At 45.7% G+C, this 11,086-nt stretch overlaps 1 protein-coding gene across 1 annotated transcript; it reads left to right on the top strand.

Annotated features, from left to right (window-relative positions):
* The first annotated feature begins 1,041 nt into the window (after window positions 1-1,041).
* Window positions 1,042-6,145, top strand: PRDX3 (peroxiredoxin 3). The gene is made up of 7 exons (XM_075215549.1): window positions 1,042-1,144; window positions 2,357-2,465; window positions 3,032-3,173; window positions 4,438-4,573; window positions 5,168-5,271; window positions 5,427-5,592; window positions 5,894-6,145. The coding sequence occupies exons 1-7, from the start codon at window positions 1,109-1,111 to the stop codon at window positions 5,942-5,944; spliced, it is 744 nt and encodes a 247-aa protein (XP_075071650.1). The 5' UTR covers window positions 1,042-1,108; the 3' UTR covers window positions 5,945-6,145.
* Window positions 6,146-11,086: the final 4,941 nt, after the last annotated feature.

The raw sequence follows: 11,086 nt of genomic DNA on the forward strand, positions 1-11,086 counted from the left end.
TTCCCATTCATCAGAACAAGGCAGCCTGTACTGGACCATACAGAGTCTCAAAACGCCTAAGTGACATCACCTATGTAGTGCCATTTGGTAGCGTCAGTGGGCGGCAGCAGACCTACCATGTGAATATGTTGAAGGGATACCATGAGCGTGTGGAGTCGGTAGCTGCAGTTTGCTTAGAGTTCACCTTTCAGTTTGTATTTCTTGCTACTTGCAGCAATTTATGGCCGTGCAGCTTTAGTTTTTTTATATATTCAGTTGTTGGCGTTACAGCCAAAAGTAACGCGCCCTGCGCACTATTACCATTATTACGGTAATAGTGCACGTAAATACCGTTATTACGGTACATTTCTCGCTGGATTTCAGCTCGTGACTCAGAGAGCTGTGAGCTGAAATCCAGCTTACTATTACCATAATACCGGTAATAGTTTTTCCGCCGCGGAAACCGCGGACAATTGAATATGCCCCTAAGGGGGGAATTCAATTCTGCCGCGATTAACACGGCTATTACCATTAATACGGTAATTTTAACCCTGATTTCTGCTCACGGCTCCCTGAGCTGCAAACACCAGTGTTAAAGATTACCATATTAATGGTAGTAATGTGCACTATTACCGTAATATGGGTAATATTCTGCAGTAACGCAGCCAATTGAATGCCCCTAAGATGATCTTGTTACATCTACACATCCATCTGAATCATTAATCTGTAACGAGAGAAAATAACTCTTAAAAGTTTGTTCTAATATGTAGTTTATCAAAATAAAAAATAAATGTTATTACTTAGTTGCTCATATTATACTATCATCACCCCCCACCCTCAGTACAATGTGACTCACACTGACCTCAGTAGTGGAGAGTACCGCTGCTCACAGCCAGAGGGCGCTATTCCCCATACACTGACTGCAGCTGATGGGGATCTAATCACAACCTCACTGACGTCACAGCTGGTCATGTGACCCGGGTCCCGCCCACACCTGGCTCACTCAGCCAATAGAATCACTCGTTCGGTGACCACGCCCATACCGGTACTTCAGCCAATAGTGACGGCTCCTCCAGATGTCCCGCCCATATAGGCTGATAGCCGCGAATTCCCACGTGACTCGGTCAAGATGGCGGCGTCCTGTGGAAGGTTACTGTCTGCGCGGGTGAGGGGCTGTCTGTGTCTTGTAGTAATAAAGGACGCAGCAATATCTATAATATTATATATATAATGCGCTATACACAGCCCAGCACTGCAGTACAGCGAGGGGCGAGTGATGTTATTACTGCATGTGGTGTAATACAGAGGGAGTCCTGTGTACCCCCCCCCCTCTCCATATACACCCCCTGTACCTCACCTCTCCCTGTATCCTCCTCCCCCCTCTCTATACACCCCCCCCCTGTATCATTACTGCATGTGGTGTTATACAGAGGGAGCCCTGTGTACTCCCCCCTCCCTGTATCCTCCACCCTCCTGTCTCCCCCTCCCCCGTATCATTACTGCATGTGGTGTAATACAGAGGGAGCCCTGTGTACTCCCCCCCCCCCCCTCTTCATATACACCCCTGTACCTCACCTCTCACTGTATCCTCCCCCTCCCCCCCTCTCTATACACCCCCCCCCCCGTATCCTCCTCCATCCTCTCCCGCTATACACCCCCCTGTCTCCCCCGTATCATTACTGCATGTGGTGTAATACAGAGGGAGCCCTATGTACTCCCCACTCTCCATATACACCCCTGTACCTCACCTCTCCCTGTATCCTCCTCCCCCCTCTCTATACACCCCCCCGTATCCTCCTCCACCCTCTCCCTATACACCCCCCTGTCTCCCCCTCCCCCGTATCGTTACTGCATGTGGTGTTATACAGAGGGAGCCCTGTGTACAACCCCCCCCCCCAACTGTATCTCTCATCCTCTCTCTCCCTATAGCCCAACCTCTCCCTGTATCCACCCCCTGTATCATTACTGCATGTAGTGTTATACAGAGGGAGCCCTGTTTACTCCCCCACCATATCTCACCTCCCCCTTTCCCTGTGTCCCCCTCCCCGTATCTCACATCCCCACCTCTCCTTGTATCACCCTCCCCGTACCTCGTCTCCCCCCTCTCCATATACGCCCCCTTTATCTCTCATCCCCCTCTCCCTGCATTCGCCCCTTCCCCTGAATCTCCCCCTCCCCCCAGGACCTCTCACCCTGTATCCTCCACTCCTCTCCCCGTAACCTTCCCCCTTCCTGTATCCCCCCTCACTGTGTTTTCCACCTCCCCGTATCTCACCTATAATAATAATAAACATAATATCTCACTAGTTGGCAGAGGCTCAGTTGGTGGTACATCCTTGCTCTGTTGGCATCTATAATAATATTCTGCTATCTACAGGTTTTCCGTGCCGCAGCTGCTGTGATTCCCCGCTCCATCCAGGGTCCCATCATCCGGAGCACAGCGGCCCGCACAACCTGCGCTGTTCCAAGGCTTGGTTTCAGCACCAGTGAGTAATCACAGACCACGCAAATATGTCGTCTTCATGCACAACTTGTTCTGTTCAGGGAACTCATTATAATTGTAACGTGCACAATATCATCAAAGCCAGAGGGACTACAGGATAGTAACACTGTAAACAACGTGACTTCTCCTCACTGCAACTTTACATATTATTCCTTGTGTAATAAGTTACGGCTGCCAATAGGTATCTGCAGGAATTTGCTGGTTGTCATGGACAACAACACCCACGTATGACTGACTGTTCCATGCACTGGGCTTCTCTCTTGTATCAGTCACACATTAGTGATGCCTGCACTAGGGGAGGGGCATCGACAACTGCCCCTGCCTGTTTGAATTGGACGAGTGGCAGTCTGCATATTCAGCAACATAAATCCCGTTAGAGGCTGGCTGATATCTGGATAATGGCGGAAATAAAGAAAATACTTGACAATTACTTCTGTAACTTGTATTTTAACATTAAATGTTGAGTTGGGAGTTGAATTGTCCCTGGAATGAGGCATATTTGTAGCTCTTTGCCAGATTTGTATATGAGACCTTATTTTTACCTTCTAGGTTCTTTGCGGTTCTTCCCAGCGGTCACCCAGCATGCACCACAGTTTAAAGGCACCGCCGTAGTCAATGGGGAGTTCAAGGAACTGAGTCTGGATGACTTCAAGGGGAAATATCTGGTGCTCTTCTTCTACCCCTTAGACTTGTAAGTACGGCACGTGGAGCTGACGCTGTATGATATATACGTGATATACGCACAGTACTCTCTGTTACTAGAGAGTGAGTGATGTCTGTCAGCAGAGTATCATGAAAAGCACCAAGACCCCCAAATAAATTCCCAGTTTCCCAAAGACCTAAAATCTTCTGGTCTCTGTCTTATGCCCGCTGCTTGGTGACCCCTATATTGTATATTATATGCACTATACTGCGGTGTTATATTGTATATTATAGGCACCATACTGCGGTGTTATATTGTATATTATATGCACTATACTGCGGTGTTATATTGTATATTATAGGCACCATACTGCGGTGTTATATTGTATATTATATGCACTATACTGCGGTGTTATATTGTATATTATATGCACTATACTGCGGTGTTATATTGTATATTATATGCACTATACTGCGGTGTTATATTGTATATTATATGCACTATACTGCGGTGTTATATTGTATATTATATGCACTATACTGCGGTGTTATATTGTATATTATATCCACTATGCTGCGGTGTTATATTGTATATTATATCCACTATGCTGCGGTGTTATATTGTATATTATATGCACTATACTGCGGTGTTATATTGTATATTATATGCACTATACTGCGGTGTTATATTGTATATTATATGCACTATACTGCGGTGTTATATTGTATATTATATGCACTATACTGCGGTGTTATATTGTATATTATATCCACTATGCTGCGGTGTTATATTGTATATTATATCCACTATGCTGCGGTGTTATATTGTATATTATAGGCACTATACTGCGGTGTTATATTGTATATTATAGGCACCATACTGCGGTGTTATATTGTATATTATAGGCACCATACTGCGGTGTTATATTGTATATTATAGGCACCATACTGCGGTGTTATATTGTATATTATAGGCACCATACTGCGGTGTTATATTGTATATTATATCCACCATACTGCGGTGTTATATTGTATATTATAGGCACTATGCTGCGGTGTTATATTGTATATTATAGGCACCATGCTGCGGTGTTATATTGTATATTATAGGCACCATACTGCGGTGTTATATTGTATATTATATGCACTATGCTGCGGTGTTATATTGTATATTATATGCACTATGCTGCGGTGCTATATTGTATATTATATGCACTATACTGCCAGTCGGGTCCTACGGGGTAATTGCTGGGATTGATTAGAAGCTCATATTGTACAATGTACCGCATGCTGTGATTTATAATATTTTCCAGCACCTTCGTCTGTCCCACCGAGATTGTGGCTTTCAGTGACAAAGCGAATGAGTTTCATGATGTGAACTGTGAAGTTGTGGCTGTGTCTGTGGACTCTCACTTCTGCCACCTAGCGTGGACTAATACCCCCAGGAAGGTAGGTGTGACTTCATGTCGTTCATGCTCTGTACCCCTACTGACTGCTGGAAATACTGGAGCTTATTGTCCCAACTGTGCTGAAACAATGACAACTATCCCAACCACCTGGGACCCAACAAGCCCCATGTGGCCCCCACCAGCCGCTTGTTGTGGAAAGTTCACACAGAGGTATATTTGGGGTGCAATCAGAATCGCCTCGGGTAAATGGACTTGTCTAGAAGAGCACATGGAGTAAACATGGCAATGAGGAAGTTGTCAACAAAACAACAACAAATCCTGATTATATCAGGGACAGAGATACAAGAGCAGAAGAAAGAGGTGATACATATGTAATAAATAACAAGTCCGACGTTCCAAACATCTTACACAGTGTCTGTTACTTTATAATTGTTTCCATCTTTATCTACAAGTTACTATGCTAAATCCTAGGTCCACAAACTGGATTCTACATGTAAAATAATTATTATTCATCCTAAGCACATAATACGCTGTGTGCTCGTTGTCACCCAGGATGTGCACCTGGTTACACTGCAGTATATATAGCTCAATGTCCCGGGTCTCTGTTTGTTTATCTTTGGGTCTTTTGTTCCAGAGCGGAGGATTAGGAAAAATGAATATTCCGCTATTGTCAGATCTAACTAAACAGATTTCCCGTGATTATGGCGTTCTGCTGGAGACCCCGGGAATTGCTCTCAGGTGAGGGCTACAAATGTCTCACTGTAAATGCCGATAAGACTGGAGTCTACTGTGTGTGTCTTATTTTTTTATTGGATGTTCCGTAATAAGCTCCTAGAGACCCTTCCCAACCTTCCCCATCTGTACTACATCCCTGTGCTCGTCTCATCCACCAGGGGGCTCTTCATCATTGATCCCAACGGGATTGTCCGGCATATGAGTGTGAACGACCTGCCGGTTGGAAGAAGCGTGGAAGAGACTTTGCGGCTGCTGAAGGCCTTTCAGTATGTGGAGTCCCACGGGGAGGTCTGTCCCGCAAACTGGACTCCTCACTCCCCCACGGTAAGTCCTGATATTGCTGTACAATGTTCCCAATATAGAGATCTCCTCCTATCCCCAAACCCATTATTAGGGAAGTCCAGCACAGTGATGCATACAGGGAGTTTCCATCTGTCGGCATCTTGGTGTTGGATAAACCCCCCGGAGCACCTCACCGTGTGGATCAGTAAGACATCAGCCGCGGCTCTGTATATACAGACTGAGCCGCCAATGTATAGATCATACACACGTCTCTGACCACTTCTAATCCTGGAAGATGGATGCTTGTAGCCGTCACATTGATGTCTCCTCTTTCTTCTTCCAGATTAAGCCCAGCCCGGAAGGCTCCAAGGATTATTTTGAGAAAGTGAACTGAGCCTCTGGCAGAAATCTGCCCCCCTGCCGTGAAAGACCCATCCGCTTGCCATCCCCTACACTAACCGTTCCACGGACTGACTCTTCTCCAGCAGGGCTTCCTCTTCTGCTTCATGGCAACTGCTCATTAAAGTCTGTTGAACCATTATAATGTGTGGAGATTATTAAAAGTCATTAAAGGGGTTGTAACCAGACACTGAAATTACAAATCTCAGTCTTTTTTTTCAATTTGCGGTGTCTCATTTCATCTGTTTATATAGTCTCACGTTAGTCCCTTGGGTGGTAGAGATGACAGGGACCTCTGTATGTCCCTAAAAGTCACACTCATGTTCACATTGAAGAGATTCTAGTAATGTGTTCTGGAGAGGAAGGGTTAATTATCATTGAGGTTCGGTTCTTGTACAATCATCCTGGTCTGCACCCCTACATTGCCTGTGACACAGACAGACTTATAAGTACTACATCCCCTGTGATACACTTCCTTCAGCAGTGACACAATGTAGGACAATATAACACCAGTGAGAGAAACATGGGACATATCTGGCTCCATATGTATTGGAAGAGTCTGTAGTAGCCGAAGCAGGAGGTTCCTCGGCGCACGGTGAGATGGCGGGAGGGGGTCCCTCGGCGCACGGTGAGATGGCGGGAGGGGGTCCCTCGGCGCACGGTGAGATGGCGGGAGGGGGTCCCTCGGCGCACGGTGAGATGGCGGGAGCGGGTCCCTCGGCGCACGGTGAGATGGCGGGAGGGGGTCCCTCGGCGCACGGTGAGATGGCGGGAGGGGGTCCCTCGGCGCACGATGAGATGGCGGGAGGGGGTCCCTCGGCGCACGGTGAGATGGCGGGAGGGGGTCCCTCGGCGCACGGTGAGATGGCGGGAGGGGGTCCCTCGGCGCACGGTGAGATGGCGGGAGGGGGTCCCTCGGCGCACGGTGAGATGGCGGGAGGGGGTCCCTCGGCGCACGGTGAGATGGCGGGAGGGGGTCCCTCTGCGCACGGTGAGATGGCGGGAGGGGGTCCCTCGGCACACTGAGAGGTTTGGTGACATTGCAGCAAACAAACATCACAGATATACGTGTCTGCAGCTATCATCATCATTTATTTATATAGCGCCAACATATTCCGTAGCGCTTTACAATTGGGGACAAACATAATAAACTAATAAACAAACTGGGTAAAACAGACAAAGAGGTGAGAAGGCTGCTCGCAAGCTTACAGTCTATGGGACAATAGGAGATTGACACATGAGGTTAAGTCTACATTTTGCATATCGGCTCAGCCAGACTGTAAAGGTAAAAGTGACTCATAGGCTAAATGATCCTGTCACACAACAATGTTGGTCAGGGGGCAGCGGTCCCGCGTGAAACTGTAACAGGCTAAAGGTAGCGAGGTTAAGAGGGTGGCAGAGGAATATTATAAGCTTGTCTGAAGAGGTAGGTTTTCAGAGAACGCTTGAAAGCTATATATATATATATATATATAATATATATATATATATATATATATATATATATATATATATACACACACAGACCCAGGGAGTGCTCATACTGTATTATTTTTAGATCATCGTGTTAATTCATAAAATAAGAAAATTACAATTAACACAGCCACAATCACCTTATATGTAAAGACTCCTACTACGCCTTGAAAATGCTGGGCTCTTTCCTCATATACAATCGGAGACGAAGTTGCCTTCCACCTGATGTAACTTACAGGAGAAACAGAATAGTTACATCAACAGTACCTTTGATACTAATATCCTTTGATATGACACATTGGTTAATTATAACATAATACAAAGGAAAGAACCAATAAAAGGAGGAGCCTAAGAGTCCGTATGTTCGGTCTGGCCTGACGATCGGGGACATCATCTCAATTAGTTCACTGCGTCCATTAAGATCCTCTGCATTGGGTCATTGTACCATAACTCTGGCCTGACGATCGGGGACATTATCGCACTTGGGTCTGAATTTATTATTATTGATATTGGAGGTTAGAGTATATTAGAGAGAGGGATTTGGATATAATGAAGACATGAGCTGTTATGTTAGAGTAACAGGCGATTGTATATTTCATATGGGAGATTTGGAAATAACAGACTGGGTGAGTTGGGTATAATAGAGGGATTGGGGGTACGTTAGATGGACAGGCAGTGATAGTATATAGGATGGGGGGTGAGGTTATATTAGAGGGACTGGTTGGACTGTTGGATATAATAGATTGGGGGTACGTTAGATGGACAGGCAGTGATAGTATATAGGATGGGGGGTGAGGTTATATTAGATGGACTGGTTGGACTGTTGGATATAATAGATTGGGGGTACGTTAGATGGACAGGCAGTGATAGTATATAGGATGGGGGGTGAGGTTATATTAGAGGGACTGGTTGGACTGTTGGATATAATAGATTGGGGGTACGTTAGATAGACAGGCAGTGATAGTATATAGGATGGGGGGTGAGGTTATATTAGAGGGACTGGTTGAATAGATTGGGGATACGTTATATAGACAGGCAGTGATAGTATATAGGATGGGGGGTGAGGTTATATTTGAGGGACTGGTTGGATATAATAGATTGGGGGTACATTAGATGGACAGGCAGTGATAGTATATAGGATGGGGGGTGAGGTTATATTAGAGGGACTGGTTGGACTGTTGAATATAATAGATTGGGGGTACGTTAGATGGACAGGCAGTGATAGTATATAGGATGGGGGTGAGGTTATATTAGAGGGACTGGTTGGACTGTTGGATATAATAGATTGGGGGTACGTTAGATGGACAGGCATTGATAGTATATAGGATGGGGGGTGAGGTTATATTAGAGGGACTGGTTGGACTGTTGGGTTGAATATACTGGAGGTACGTTAGATAGACAGGCAGTGATAGTATATAGGATGGGGGTGAGGTTATATTAGAGGGACTGGTTGGACTGTTGGATATAATAGACTGGAGGTACGTTAGATAGACAGGCAGTGATAGTATATAGGATGGGGGTGAGGTTATTTTAGAGGGACTTGTTGAACTGTTGGGTATAATAGAGGGATTGGGGGTAAGTTAGATGGACAGGCAGTGATAGTATATAGGATGGGGGGTGAGGTTATATTAGAGGGACTGGTTGAACTGTTGGGTTGAATAGACTGGAGGTACGTTGGATGTACAGGCAGTGATAGTATATAGGATGGGGGTGAGGTTATATTAGAGGAACTTGTTGAACTGTTGGGTATAATAGAGGGATTGGGGGTACGTTAGATGGACAGGCAGTGATAGTATATAGGATGGGGGGTGAGGTTATATTAGAGGGACTGGTTGAACTGTTGGATATAATAGATTGGGGGTACGTTAGATGGACAGGCAGTGATAGTATATAGGATGGGGGTGAGGTTATATTAGAGGGACTTGTTGAACTGTTGGGTATAATAGAGGGATTGGGGGTACGTTAGATGGACAGGCAGTGATAGTATATAGGATGGGGGGTGAGGTTATATTAGAGGGACTGGTTGAACTGTTGGGTTGAATAGACTGGAGGTACGTTGGATGTACAGGCAGTGATAGTATATAGGATGGGGGTGAGGTTATATTAGAGGGACTGTTGGATATAATAGATTGGGGGTATGTTAGATGGACAGGCAGTGATAGTATATAGGATGGGGGTGAGGTTATATTAGAGGGACTGGTTGAACTGTTGGATATAATAGATTGGGGGTACGTTAGATGGACAGGCAGTGATAGTATATAGGATGGGGGGTGAGGTTATATTAGAGGGACTGGTTGGACTGTTGAATATAATAGATTGGGGGTACGTTAGATGGACAGGCAGTGATAGTATATAGGATGGGGGGTGAGGTTATATTAGAGGGACTGGTTGGACTGTTGGATATAATAGATTGGGGGTACGTTAGATGGACAGGCAGTGATAGTATATAGGATGGGGGTGAGGTTATATTAGAGGGACTGGTTGGACTGTTGGATATAATAGATTGGGGGTACGTTAGATGGACAGGCAGTGATAGTATATAGGATGGGGGGTGAGGTTATATTAGAGGGACTGGTTGAACTGTTGGGTTGAATAGACTGGAGGTACGTTAGATAGACAGGCAGTGATAGTATATAGGATGGGGGGTGAGGTTATATTAGAGAGACTGGTTGGACTGTTGGGTTGAATAGATTGGGGATACGTTAGATAGACAGGCAGTGATAGTATGTAGGATGGGGGGTGAGGATATATTAGAGGGACTGTTGGATATAATAGATTGGGGGTACGTTAGATGGACAGGCAGTGATAGTATATAGGATGGGGGGTGAGGTTATATTTTAGGGACTGGTTGGATATAATAGATTGGGGGTACGTTAGATGGACAGGCAGTGATAGTATATAGGATGGGGGGTGGGGTTATATTAGAGGGACTGGTTGGACTGTTGGATATAATAGATTGGGGGTACGTTAGATGGACAGGCAGTGATAGTATATAGGATGGGGGTGGGGTTATATTAGAGGGACTGGTTGGACTGTTGGATATAATAGATTGGGGGTACGTTAGATGGACAGGCAGTGATAGTATATAGGATGGGGGTGGGGTTATATTAGAGGGACTGGTTGGACTGTTGGATATAATAGATTGGGGGTACGTTAGATGGACAGGCAGTGATAGTATATAGGATGGGGGTGAGGTTATATTAGAGGGATGTGTAAAACTTCTTGATATTGGTGTTTATTTTGTATTCTGAGAAGAGTGCTGCTAATGACAGAATTAAACACTTAATATTTTAGGGTTTGCACTGGGGCACCTGGATTACTGGGGTGTAGGGTGAGACTTGCACCTAGCCCTCACCCCCTGATACTGACCGGTCATTGGTCAGTCCAGAAATGACACAGGTCACTGACATGAAGTTGGGGTGCACAGTATAGGTACATTTAGGGGATATATTAAGTAGAAATGGCGGATCTCCCTTCACCTGTACATTGTATGATGTGATATTATATAGTGTAAGGAATGGGGGTCCGGGGCCCCCACATATAGACGATACACATGTTCTCCAGTCACACTGGGCTCATGCCGGGACTGCGGGGGGTGAGACGCCCCTGAGGGTAACAGTCCTGGGGGCTATGGAGGGAATTCTGTTATCAGTCGCAGCCGTGG

Source organism: Mixophyes fleayi, chromosome 6 (assembly GCF_038048845.1).
Source record: "Mixophyes fleayi isolate aMixFle1 chromosome 6, aMixFle1.hap1, whole genome shotgun sequence".
Classification (NCBI taxonomy): Eukaryota; Metazoa; Chordata; class Amphibia; order Anura; family Limnodynastidae; genus Mixophyes; species Mixophyes fleayi.